The sequence below is a fragment of the Pyrus communis genome, chromosome 10 (genome assembly GCF_963583255.1).
Source record: "Pyrus communis chromosome 10, drPyrComm1.1, whole genome shotgun sequence".
Taxonomy (NCBI): Eukaryota; Viridiplantae; Streptophyta; class Magnoliopsida; order Rosales; family Rosaceae; genus Pyrus; species Pyrus communis.
Genome location: NC_084812.1, coordinates 1,929,401 through 1,943,283, shown reverse-complemented (window position 1 = coordinate 1,943,283; position 13,883 = coordinate 1,929,401). Strand labels below are relative to the sequence as shown.

The following is a 13,883-nucleotide window of genomic DNA, read 5'->3' as shown; positions in this document are numbered from 1 at the left end:
ATGAAATTTGTTGTGTTGTCCACTCGAGGGGACGAAATGTCATCTCTCTTTCTGCACATCATTGTTTACGGAAAGGAGATAATGTTCGATTCCGAATTGGCAGACAGACAAGGATTTTACGTATCTCTGAAACCGCCTGAGAAGGCGAAGGTTGACTGATGGTCGTTCAGTTACCGGCTTATCAAGAAGGCGCGAATCACTTGGATTGTTTTACCATCACCAACTATACTATTGGTGCTATGAGATATTGTTATCCTAATTCAATCATATAATCATGAGATGTTTGAATCTCATTATCTGGTTATAAATAGACCATAATTCGTTTCTCTTGTAATGAAAATATCGTTACTTTGCAACTTGAAACTTGATTTTCACTTTATTTTGCTGAGATTTTGTTTATTAAGTCAAAATGTGACAGAATGTGCTAATATGGCAGAAATATTGCTTATGTGGCGTGTATTCAAGCAAAAGATAGAAGGGTATTTTGGTAAAGATATCATGTGTTCTTCCTTCTCTTGGATTTACTTCCATTACCATTCGAATTCAACAAAGATTGAGCCCCAAATCCATGGATGCTGATGCTCTCGACTTCACATTGCATCTCAAAAGTGCGACGACCTAAATTCGTCGTTGAGTCTGCTTCTTTGTCTTCAATTTTCTTTCATCGACACTCAAATTTCAACAAATCTAATCCAAAAAACTTTATGTATGTGGAAGGCCATGTCGAATTTCAACAAATTTGACGTGAAACTCTCTTCAAGTGTTCGTATTGGTTACCTACTTATATCTTAATGGGACTCAGAAAGTAATATTTTTAAGTGTTTGTATTTGTTAGATACTTGTATCTTAACAGGACTCATAAAACACATGGATTATCAGTACTTTCCACGAGAGGAAAGGTTTCTTTTTTCACATTGAGGCACCGGTCCACTGGAAATTGAGAGCACATCAGGCCTTAAGCTTCGACCTATGTCTCATAACTTCATCAGTCAAGGCCCATATTTGAATTCCCGGCCCACCCAGTGAAAAGTATCCAATCCATAAATTGGGCCTTGTGGCTATTGGGCCCAGTAATCACTGACTTCCACGCCAGAAACGTTAAGACTTTTCCCACGAAAGTGGAAACTGGAAACGTCGCCAAGAGTAGTGGGAAATCAGCAAGGCAAGTGGCCAGCAGCATTTGTGCTTTGCTTCTTCCAATGGCTACCTTCTTCCAAAGGCTCGCCAAGGCGGCGCCGATCGCCTTCAACAGCTCGTTTCGAGGTCAATCGAAGTCCAGCTTCCGCATTCCCTTCGGAGCAGTCGCAGCCGTCTCCGGCGGAATCTCCTATCTCTGCTACCATTCCTCGCCGGATTTGGTAATTTCTCCTGCTCATTTCATCTGGGTATTGATCAGATTGTTGATTTATTACTGATACAATGTGGGTTTTAGCTCAGGAATTTTGTGGCCCCAATTGGGTTTTTTAAGAAAGTATAATTTCTCCTGATGGTTTTGAGCGTTTAAAGAAATGGGTGTGTTTGTGATGGTGTTTTTGTTTTCTTTTCGATATTCGATTCTGGGTTTATTTAGTTGTAAACTACAGATAGTATAATTGGGTATTTGAATTTTGTTTGTTCAGGTCTTTGTTGTTGATTAATTGTTTATGTATTTGGATTCTTGTCTAATTAGCTTAGAATGTTTGGAGTAATGGGGATTTTCAAGCTAGTGTAGATTGCGTTTGATGAACTGGTTTCATTTATGGTGTTGCGTTAGTGATGTTCATCGTCGGATAGTAATTAGAAGTTGTGTATGCCTGCATGGTATAACTATGAAAACGAAAAGAGCACAGGATCAGATATCCCGGTGTGTGATCAGAATACCTTTTATTGCTGGTTTACTACTGCAAGATGACCCTTCTGAGCGACATTAACGTTTTCATGGATAATCACTGCTCTATTGGTTTTATAGGTTTCCTAATGCAATAAAAGGTTTTTCATTGTCTTTTCCTGCTCATTATGGTTTGATTTATATTTGCCCGTATAGCAACTTACTTGTCATTAAGGGTTTAGGATTCAGGTTCTTCTTCTGTATTGAGAGTAGGCCTGGCAAACGGGTCATGTCTGTCGTGTTCGTGTCGTTTTCGTGTAACACCTGTTATCTTAACGGGTCCTTAACAGGTCGGGTCACTTTACCCAACAGATAAAGTGACCCGACCCGTTATGACCAGCTATGACCCGTTAAGAAAAATGTTTTTTTTCTTAAATTTGCACATACCACACATTACCACATAAATATTACTTCAAAACATTAAAACACATTTGTCGTTTAAGTACTACATCTACACTTAAAAATAAGAGCCTAATAAACAAACATCCATACACTACTAATCTATTACAAAATATTAAATGTGCAATGACATGCAAAATGAAAGAGTTTTTGTTTTCAAGGTTGTGAAGTCTTTCTCAATTATGGTAGTGGTGTTCAGTTCTTTCTTGCATTGTGTGTCTATACACGTGAATACTTACAAAAATTAAGATCATTGGTGTATGATAAATCTGTGTGGTCTCTTTGTCTGAAAGTGCGATTTCATTCTTTGTTACAGATTGCCGGTGGTACAGGTATTACTCCAATGCTTCAGGTTATTGAGGCCATACTAAAAAATCCTGACGACACAACTCAGGTGAGAGAGAGCCTATATCATTAGTCTTTACATCACAACATTCACAACTGCGGTCTATCCAATTGAAATCTTGAACTTCTCATTTTAATATGTGTACTTATATACATAATAGAGTAAGTATATTTGTGATATTTAACAATGTCAATTCTATGTAATAATCGCTATACGACAGTCTCAGCATATTTTGTAATTGTGTGAAATTGACGATTGATGATGGCCTAGGTGTCACTTCTTTATGCGAATGTCTCCCCTGATGACATACTGCTTAAACAGAAACTCGACATACTTGCAGCTAGCCACCCAAATTTAAAGGTACCATTTGTCTCATCATAAAATACCATCATTGCATCACTCCAAATTTGGATGGTCTCTCTCATGAAACGTGGCTTTATTTTTTGAAACCAAATGCAGGTATTTTACACTGTAGATAATCCAACAAAGAGTTGGATAGGGGGAAAAGGTTACATATCAAAGGACATGGCAGTTAAAGGCTTACCTGCTCCTGGTGAAGATACTCTCATCCTGGTAAGTGTTACATACTGCAGAGGCACTATGTACTTGTCGATATCATCTTCTAGTTCAATTTTCATTAGATCTCATCGATCGACCTGCATTGCTTGTGCAGGTATGTGGTCCTCCTGGGATGATGAAACATATATCTGGTGACAGGGCTCAAGACCGATCGCAAGGAGAGGTAAAGAAGGGCAGTATCCTGCTTTTTAATTGCGGTAAAACCATTTAGTCCATTACCGTTTCTATTTCTTTTTTCTCATAACTCTCTGTTTGCTTTGTTGCAGCTCAGTGGCATACTAAAAGAACTCGGGTACACTGAAGAAATGGTATTTTTGATTCAGCAAGGATGATTTCACTTACAAGAAGCACTTACTGGGTTTTATTTCAAATTTGTGTGCAATAAACTGTGTTATTACGAAGCATACACAACTCAAACTCGAATTCCAAATAAATTTGGGAACAATACTGAATAGGACATATTTTGTTATGAAATTTGTTGTGTTGTCCACTCGAGGGGACGAAATGTCATCTCTCTTTCTGCACATCATTATTTACGGAAAGGAGATAATGTTCGATTCCGAATTGGCAGACAGACAAGGATTTTACGTATCTCTGAAACCGCCTGAGAAGGCGAAGGTTGACTGATGGTCGTTCAGTTACCGGCTTATCAAGAAGGCGCGAATCACTTGGATTGTTTGGCAGAAGCAGGAAAAGGCCTAAAAGGTATGGTACGGGTAGGCTGTTGCATGGAAGATTGGCATCTGAAGTTGGAAATAGCCCTTGTGAATCACTCAGGGGAATGCAGTTTTCTCTAGCGGTCGAATTCGACGTGGTTCACTTAGGCATGCACGGGAGAAGAGATCCGCACGGCAGCCTAATACCTGGTGGGATAGATAAGATTGAGCCTTAGGATTGGATTGGATTGGCAAAGATTTGTAAGACAGAACTTGTAACCTGTGTATTAGGATATGTTAGATAACTCACTCTATCGTGAATTCACAACTCATCATGTCTAGTCATGTTCATCATACATTTTAACACAACAAAAAACGGACTAGATTCAAGTTCAAGTTCATTTTAATTGATCACAACCTATTCAATTTGTACTTTAAATCTTTGACTCAACTCAAGTTGTCAAGAACGTTTACTGTTGATCAGTTAAGCATCGATTAATCAAAGCATCCGATGGAGAAATAATCAGTCAAAAAACACATTTCCTTTTTGGCTGAGTCAAACGCATTGCTTTAGAAGATTAGAACAACAATATTGACCAGGTGGGGACTCATGTTCGACTGTTTCCGGGTAACTCGACCCGAATCCATCTAATGGCCCACACTGGTTGTTCACAGATGTCGACCAACCAGTGTTGAATTGGAGCATTATGTACACAGAAGTCGACATGCCATTGGAAGGTTTTCTTGCTAGCTTTGACAATCTCCAAATTCGTTTAGTAACGTTTTTTTGTCTTGTAATGAGAGAGAGAGAGAGAGAGAGAGAGAGAGAGAGAGAGAGAGAGAGAGTTAGAAATTAAATATTTAAGTGAGAAGATAATCAATTTAATTTTGTATATACAATTTTTGCTGTAATTTAATTTTTCTCTTTTAATTTTTTTAGGGAACAAAAATTTTAGAGCAAGGGGAGGCTACCCATTTAAAGACTAGAGCATATTACAAGCCTTTTTGAAGACTTATCGTTGGAGTCTTAGCCCTTTTTTTTTTTTTTTTTTTTACAGGTCTTTCATCAAGAAGAATTGTCGACAGGGAATTGAACTTAGGCATTGGTCTGGCAAAAAGAAAGATCATTACCAACTCAAATTTTAGCTTCAAGTCGTTAAGTACGTCTTTTACACGAGTTAGAACATTGGACGTACAAATTCATGCAACAATTAAAGGTATCTCTAATAAAAATGTAAAATATTTTGCATTTTTTGGTTGGCCAAAACCTAAAAAATATAAATTAAAACGTAAAGCGGAAAATGCAATGAAAACATAGTTTTTGCATCTCCCCGTTGGAGATGCTATAAAAGGACATAAAAAATCTTTTGAATTTTATTATTTTAGAAATATTAGTATTTTAGGTAACTTTATGTTTTCTTTATCTTCTTTTCCTGGTTGGTTATGTTTTCATTGATGCTTCTTTCTTTACAAGATCTTCAAATTACTAATAAGATTTCGAATTTCAATTCGGATTTTCAGTTCCAAGTACAACTTATATTCACCGAATATCAATTAAATTTTAGAATTTTCTTAAAACATTTATTCGTTCTTTCTTAATTTTAGACGCTTGTCTAATTCCTTATTTCGCATTTTCGACTGAGAATCAAAATCAAACAAAAAGATAAACAGAAACGACCAAAGCTAATTGTTTTCTTTAGTTACTGAAAAATAATTAGGAAGAAAAGGAACACTGAAACAAGACACAGTAATTCATATAATTAATCGCAAATTAGCGATTAGATTCCACCTCCTAATCTCTTTCTCCCTAACATTCATTTGTCACTTTCTCTCTCTTTCTCTCTCCGCCCTTTCTCTCTGCACCCCAAAGCAGCAAGAAAAGTCCAACACCATATAAATAAATAAACACGCACCATTGTAGCTACTTGGACTTCAAAATTCCAATCCCAAATTCCAAATCCCATCCACCAAATTCACATAAATCGAACCATCCAGACTCCAGAAACAAAACCCAGATCGTAGATTCAGAGATTCATCAGAAAAATTTCAGAAATCAATCCGATGGCTGAGGGGCTTCAGAGGTCTGAGAGCACGTTTAGGAGGCAGGGCTCGTCGGGGTTGATTTGGGACGACAAGTTTCTACAGCGGGCGCTGAACCAAGTGGAGGCGGAGAAGCAGGCAGAGGCAGCTCAGCAGGCTCAGGGCGGCGGCACAGCAGCACCCACCATGGAGCGGAGCCGATCCAACGGAGGAAAGGGGTATCGGACGGTCAAAGTTTCGCCACAAGCGACGGACCCGCCTTCCCCGAAAGTCTCCGGCTGCGGGATCTGCGGCGCGTTTGGAAAACCGAAGCCGGCGTCGGCGCGTCGGCCGAAATCGAACAAACGAAGGTCGTAGAATTAATTAATTCTTGAAATTTGTTAGCTGTTTCTTGTTTTAATTGGAAAAACACTGCATGCCAAGTTTTTTTTTTTTTTTTTATTTTAATTTTCTAATGTTATTAGAGAATTGTGGGGGGGGGGGGGGGGGAGAAGGATTATTTAATGCTGGAAATACGGTCTGGTACATACGATGTATTAGTATAATTAATTGAAATTTTTTTCTCGAATTTTAATCAATTATGTTATTACACTTGTGTACCGAGTCCACCGGCGTACTGGAAAATTTCTGAGAAGAAGGTGTGATTGTAATGTAATGTTAAAATGTATAATTAAATACTTTTGGTGTGTCCGGTGAGCTACAGTAATATCCCATTTGAATTCTCAATTATGTTCTAATTTTTCTTAATTGTTCTTGATTATCAATTCGAAGAACCGACGAGCTCTTAAATTTTTTAGTGATCGAAGATGTTCTAAGTTCGAATCTTCATTTGTATTCATAATTAGAGAATGTCGTTGAAGGGTTCACTTAGGAGTTAGCGGATACAATTGCTATACTTGGAATTATACAAATATTTCTCTAATATTCTTTTTTAAGTAATAAAACGGTAAAATGCTTGATAAAATATCTCAAAAAGACCAAGATAAGATAAGCTTTAAAAGAGCGATCGAAGTAGCGTGCCGGTTATATCTTGTTTTGGAGATATAAATTCTGAATCCGTCATTGTCACTGATCGTTGTAATAATGATGGCCACGATGGGTTCAAAGAAAGTGGGAGCTGCAAATTTGATCAATTCAACAAAGTAGGGCTTTTTTCGTAAAAGGATTTTGACTTGTTTTCAATGTGGGATAAATGAATAGGATTGTATGAGCTATTTACAATATTGCCCCTTCATGGGCGGCGCATTGCATAATGCGTCCACGCGATGGCAGCTGGCAAAGCTTATCATCTTACTTTTTTTTTTTGGGAAACTAGCTTATCGTCATACTTTTGTAAAGTTATAAGACCAACATATTTTTTCAGAGGGCCGATTTGTTATACCACTTTCTTTTTTTTTCACAAAATATTTGTGTTTATATAGAACTCATTCTATAATATATATTAACGATCTGAATTATTTATTTTTTAAAATATTATTCATAAATTATTTTTACAAAAAGTTAGATAAATATATAACAATTAAAACATTCATCTGTAACGAAGAAAATTAGCAAATACGGTTCTATAAGAAATTCTAAACTCTTAATCTAACGGTTGTATAGTTTTAAATTTTGGTGATTTTTTTATAGATATTATCTAAGATCTAAAAGATTGACGATTCAGATCGTTAAAGTACATTATGAAAATATGCGACAAAAATTATGTGAAAAAGTGATGTAACGGATTTGTCTCCAATTTTTTTATGTTGATATAATGTCAAAAATTGTTGTGTGTTGTTGGTGTTTGGTGAGTAGCGATTAGCAATAATTTTTTTTTTTATTTTAACAATTGATAATATCTACACTAAAGTGGTGGATGAGTGAGTTAAGTCTCACAATGGGTTGCCATAATAATGATCAATTAACCTTTAACAAAAATTGAACCTAAGATCTCTCATTTACCAGTGAATAAGAATACCACTAGACCGTAGTACTAAGCGGCATAAACTTTTGTTAATTCTAATGATTTTCTAATAATTATTGCCTTTTGAAAATTAAGGGCCGGCCATCATATTATTCTAGTACCCGTGGACTTTTACTTAAGAGTTTTATTTTAATTTTGTTTAAGAATACCCTACAATGAAATAAGTCCTTGACATCAACGTGCACTCCCCCAAGTTTCCAACGTTCTTATGCTAAAGTGCAAGAGAAAAAGAAATTGATGTAATACGAGGAATTTTCATGTGAATTTACTGTTTTTCAAACTGAAATATGTTGTCAATGAAGAGATGTCGAAGGAGCTTAGTAGTTTTTTACTTTTTAAATAAATATTTGTACATCTATTTATAAACGCTAGTTATTTAAGAATAAGTACTAGTTCAAAACTACCTGTTTATTATTTAATGATTTTTTTTCTTTCATTTTAATCCTCAAAATTTTCAGTATCTTAATATTACCCTCACATAAACTCACTTAATTTTGCAATTTTATCAATATTTTGTGCATGTGAGCTAGTATGATTGCTTCGTTTTCTTTCTTTTATGCTTTTAAAAGGAAAAATATTAAAACTCAGCAATTTTATAAATATTCAATGCATGTGAACTATTATGATTACACTTTAAGACCAAAAGCCAGTTCCAGTACCAATTAGAGCTCAGCAATTTTTGGCCAACGATATAATAAACGTGTAATTTTAGTGCGCCAAAAATATGATCTAGTGCATTAAGTGTCATAATATAAATGGTTGAATATTAAGAAGAAAAAAAAATACTTATATTATGATACTTGATATATTAGATTGTGCTCCTAGTATACCGATAACGTCTAGGTTGAAACAACCTAAAAAATAACGTGGGATTATACAAATAAATAGGACTAGTTTTGAAGAAAATTACAATTTACTTTGGTTGGTCCCCAGACACAATAATTAATTAAAAGAATGTGTGGGAAATTCGACAGCTAATCCAATTTTCTATTGGCTATTTGGCTTGCTTTTTATTTCAAAGTCAATAATTAATTGGGGTTTTTGACAAGAAAATTACCAATTAGGGTTAGGGTTACGCTGAGGTCGCTTCACAGCGGGGTTTGTTGGCTTGTAAGGACACGTATGTAATAAGGATAAGGTGTATTGGATTTTGACAGTAACATTTTCCTCTACTTAACTTCCTCAAAACAATCAATTTTCACTTTTCTAATCTATTTATTCACTATTTTTTTTTTCATTGTTGAGCTGTTAAGGATCCACACCATGCGAGGATATGAGTTTTTTTTTTCTTCTGAAGATTGTTATGAAAAAAATGAAGAAGAAATTGTTAGTGGTGGGTTCAGAAAATTTTGTCAAACAGTTTGTCCCATAGCAACCATGGTGGAGTTTTAACTTCCACGAAAATTTTAAAACTTTGTAGTTAGAAGAGAATTGGAGTAAGAGCAACAACCTCCACTCGCCTTGAAATCCGCCTCTGAATATTGATGTCAAATATTTTTAAGGTCATGAAACATAATTATGATTTTTTGGCCTCCAATTCCGCCTGATTACAATAAGATTAAGAGTTTAACGTGACTTAGAAAATAAACGATTCAATAATCATGAAACATTATAGGACAAAAAGAAAAGGCGAAACAACATAATAAGAAAATTTAAATTAAAAAGTTGCTAGTGTTCTTTGAATTTTAAAAATTATTGTATTTGATTTATTTAGCAGTCCAAATCAAAGGGAAATGATGCGCTTCAGGAAAGACCTTCCGTGACTTCATAGTTGCCTCCAAAACAAGCATAGTTTCCTCGTTCCTGTATATTTAAAGGCTTAGGGATAATAAAACTGATTAATCATGCATAATCTCACCTATTATTATATGCTTGGACAAATAGAAGAAGGCAAATTAATTAGCAAATTAGCAATCAGTAGCCGCAGCAGAAGAACCTGACCGCCCCATTACGTATATTCTTATGCTTTATTAGACATATTCAACTAAACCAGCCAGCCACAAGGGACCACGAAATGGTCAGATCTCCAGACCAATCTGGCAACTCATGCTTGACTCTTAATCCCACCTTTTCTTTCTGTTTTTCTCCATACCTACTCATGATTGCTTCTCTTCTCTACTTACTTCACTAATTGTGATGTTGTTTCTCTCAAATTTTTATACAAATGACAGTCTACTTCAAATTAATCTCGACTACAAGGAGGAGGATTTAAACTCTAATGTAGAGAAAAAACATATCGTTCTAACCAATTTTAGCTAAACCAAAACTTTCGTTGTTTCTCTCGTATGTTTTGTTAATTAATATTTAATCATTTCTTTTTTTTACCTCGTTTTCGTTGTTTTGTTTCGTCGAAAGCATATAGCATCCCATGTCATGTTAATTTGCATCTCCACAAGCTTCACATGCAAGACCAGACAACCAATAAAACCCTAATTAATTAGAGCCCAACGACGTCAAAAACGATAAACTCAACCACCTGTCACATTCCTTGTTTTTCAAAACCATACATACCTTGCAGTTGAAATTTATGTTTGACCTGAAAAACAAGTCTCTCCAATGATTTATGAAAAGCTGCATAAGGTAAAAACCGAAACCCTAATCGAAAAGCTGAATGTGGTAATTAAATTATAAACTTAAACCCTAATTCAAAAGTTGCATGCAGAATTGCAGGTCATCTCTGGCTAACATGGTCCACGAGCTCAATCTAAATTATATGGACGATTTTCTACTTTAAACTAATCTAAATTACAGAAGTGGTGATTTAAACTCATGTGCATAAAGGAAAGCACATCTGCTCTAACCAATGTGATTATGCCCATATTTGCTCCTTCTAGTGCTTCCACAACTTCAATATGGCCATGAACCAAACTTGCAACAAAAAATTGACTATGTTTACTAAATAAGTTTTTTGAACAAAATGTCCACTAAATAATTAATTAAGGTCGAATATTTGAGATTATTTATGCACACTCTAATCCAGTGTTCTTGTTTAATAATACAGTAATGATCTCAACCCACAAAAAAGAAATAAATAGTTAAATACAGACAACAATCAGTCCACAGCTTTCTGGATTTTCGTTCTAAACAAGAGAATGCACAGTTTCTCCATTGAAAAATATAGGAAGCAACCTGTTGAATGGGTCACGAACGACCCGAAACCCGAGCCCACGATACAATGCCATGCCGGCCCGTACAATTTATCAAACTCCTGCATAAATCATAGAGCCCATGATTAGTCAATGAATTTTAGTTAAGTGACTAATCACCTTGAGAAGAACTGTTATTAATTGGAACACATGGGCTATTGGAAGCAGCTGGAACATGAACCCACTTCCGATTTGCAGACAGGAGAACAACTAGTGCAGAAACACAAGTGCTCCGAATCCAGATTCATTGATTCAAGATCCAAACTATCTCATGAAATCATCTGATCAATGGGTAACCGTTGGATCACAAGTGGCCCCATTGATAGAGAGTCAGAGGAGAAAGGCTGCCTTATAAACGAGACAAAAATCTGTCTTATAACTGATTGGTAGTTGTTTTATACAACTACGTGTTTATTTTGTCAAATATTTGTTAAGTGGCCTCATATTGATTAAGAGACCGAGAAGAGAATCTACCTTATCACCGTTTTCATGTGACTATACAAACAAAAACACTTGAGAATCTTAAATAGAAGCACCAAGAAATATATCAGATCTGGTCAGTGAATCAATCTCAATGTTTCTATCTTTATATATTCATTGAACCCATGTTGTCTGTGGGGTTTGTATGTATCACCGTATGAATATGATCACACATGAACCCAATCATCCAAACAAGAGATGGTTGGAAGTAAACTCCAAAAAGAAACTCCACTTAGAAGTTAGAAACCAATTGTATCCCAAGAACCAAAGAGGAAAATAATTTTATCCCAGACAATTGTCTTGGGCTTCTTCGCCCTCAAGAGATTCTTGAGTGTTGTTGATTGTACTGGTGGTAGGACAAATTTTCTCCGTCAAAATTCATAAACCTTTTCATTTACTGTGCTAATTAACTTTACCACGGTTGCTTTGGACAATTAATCTTAATTAATAATAAGAGCAAATGACAGTGATGAAATAAAGTAACTATAACATAATATATGTAGATCTAGGGCTTAGATTTGGAACGTACCTTTTTTAAGTTATAAGCCATGTGTTTTGAGCTAAACTTCTCCAAGCTGTCATAAGTTCGTCTGGCGCTGCGGAAGGCATGAACTTGCATGAACCCAGGCATATCAGAGGCCAACACCTTCACTTGAAGAAATGAAGCCACTGATGCCAAATTTGTTTCCACATGAGACACCGACTTCCTGGCCGCCTCAACCACCATCACTTCCCCTCCTCCTCCGCCTCCGCCTCCTCCTCCTCGTCTTCCATTTCCAAAATTACCATCTAAACTATAAGTAACATTCCCGCCCTGCTTCCTCTTCTCGTCACAATGGACTACATCAATTTCCGGACTAGGTTTTGGTTTTCTCATGGATAAATTGAACCAGTTTCGTAAAGCATGGGTCTTATCCGCCATTGTAGTAACAGGCTTGGATTCCGGCTTTAAGTGACGGCCGCTGCTCGGATTGTATTTGTACGTGGACATGGCTCCTCCCCTCTTCTGCTTCTCATGGCTGGGAGTGCTACTCGCCATTTCTCAGTTCTCAGACTCTCTCTTACCCTTTCATTTGTTATGGCGGTACAAAAAATATATAATGCAGGATAGGGGGACTGTTTGGAATCACCAGGAAAATCAATGGGGTATTAATTAATGGTTGATTAGGATGGTAACATAATTTATAGCAGCAAACCATGTGACTCTGCCTGTAATCTTGGATATTAAAATGAGGTTGAGATTGATAGTTTTGCGGATTACATTTCTTGATTTTGACTAGGAGTGGTAATGTGATGTGTCGTTTACCATATTTGATTTATGCCAGTCAATCTTAAATAATTTCTGGAATCAGGTATTTTTTGGAATAATGTTATCGTCAGTCGTGCATGTGTTGCTTGCTTGTTGGATTAGATTTTCATTTTCGATTTGTGTTAAATACCAGTCTGTTTTTATGCATTTCAATTTATGTTAATTACTAGTCATCTTTTCTTTTTCTTTTTTTTTAGGAGTGTTATCGTTGATCGCCCATTTTAACTTATGTTAATTGTAGATGCATGTATGTCGTATGATATTACGACTTTGTTGTTGCTTGAAATTGGTGGTAGTTAGATACTTAGATATTGGTGGACATTGGTAATTACTCGTTGGGGCGTGTTGGTCCCCGACGGGTGATATGGTTTTGTTTTGGAGACAAGCAGCAGAGGACCCCCCAGATCACCCTACGTTCCACCGCTTATTTCTCTGGTACACAACCAAATGGTCGCTGTCTTTGTTGTCTTTGCTGTATGCTGGTATTCTTTATCCACACACACACACACACACACACACACATATACACGTAGAATTAAATTACAAGATTTGACAGCACAAATCTATACGTGTAAATTTGTAGCTCCTACATTGAAGAATTGACTATGATATTATATATTGTATATGCTTTATAACTACGAGGAAGATTCTCTACCCTCTTAATCTCTTTATCTTTCCATGTCTTCCTATTTGAACGGTCACGGTTAAGCTACGTCAACATCTTATATTGATTTTTTTTATAAAAATAATAAGACAAAAAACAATATATAAGAGGAAGGGATGGAAGGGAAGAATATGATAGTAAAGAATTCTCTGCATTATAACTAACAACCTTTGTTTCCTTCAAAGCACCTTTCCCAAAAATTAACATGATCAACAAATTATAAAAAGATTATGATATTCCTTATTAAGAGCTACAAAGAATGCAATTTTTCTTTCTTATACTGGATTAAAAAAAAAGCGACTCCAAGCCGGTTTTTCTTTTTTGACGGTCGGAGGAGAACGTCTATCGTATGCAACCTTATACTGGACTATTCATTTTTTTTTTTTTTTTGAAATTTGTTACATTGGAACGGAAGTAAACATTGGCTTATTATC

The 13,883-nt window shown here is 35.9% G+C and overlaps 3 protein-coding genes across 3 annotated transcripts; 2 read left to right on the top strand and 1 right to left on the bottom strand.

Moving 5' to 3' along the window:
- The first annotated feature begins 36 nt into the window (after positions 1-36).
- Positions 37-3,665, top strand: LOC137746901 (NADH-cytochrome b5 reductase-like protein). Its single transcript, XM_068486916.1, has 7 exons — positions 37-150; positions 990-1,358; positions 2,583-2,660; positions 2,883-2,972; positions 3,072-3,185; positions 3,286-3,354; positions 3,458-3,665. The coding sequence occupies exons 1-7, from the start codon at positions 37-39 to the stop codon at positions 3,521-3,523; spliced, it is 900 nt and encodes a 299-aa protein (XP_068343017.1). The 3' UTR covers positions 3,524-3,665.
- Positions 3,666-5,684: 2,019 nt separating this feature from the next.
- Positions 5,685-6,304, top strand: LOC137749059 (uncharacterized protein At1g15400-like). The gene has a single exon (XM_068489242.1). It carries the CDS (start codon positions 5,909-5,911, stop codon positions 6,242-6,244), a length of 336 nt encoding a protein of 111 aa, XP_068345343.1. The 5' UTR covers positions 5,685-5,908; the 3' UTR covers positions 6,245-6,304.
- Positions 6,305-10,770: 4,466 nt separating this feature from the next.
- LOC137746441 (uncharacterized) lies at positions 10,771-12,600 on the bottom strand. Its single transcript, XM_068486455.1, has 2 exons — positions 12,006-12,600; positions 10,771-11,058 (listed from the first exon to the last, which is right to left on the bottom strand). Exons 1-2 carry the CDS (start codon positions 12,513-12,515, stop codon positions 10,903-10,905), a joined length of 666 nt encoding a protein of 221 aa, XP_068342556.1. The 5' UTR covers positions 12,516-12,600; the 3' UTR covers positions 10,771-10,902.
- Positions 12,601-13,883: the final 1,283 nt, after the last annotated feature.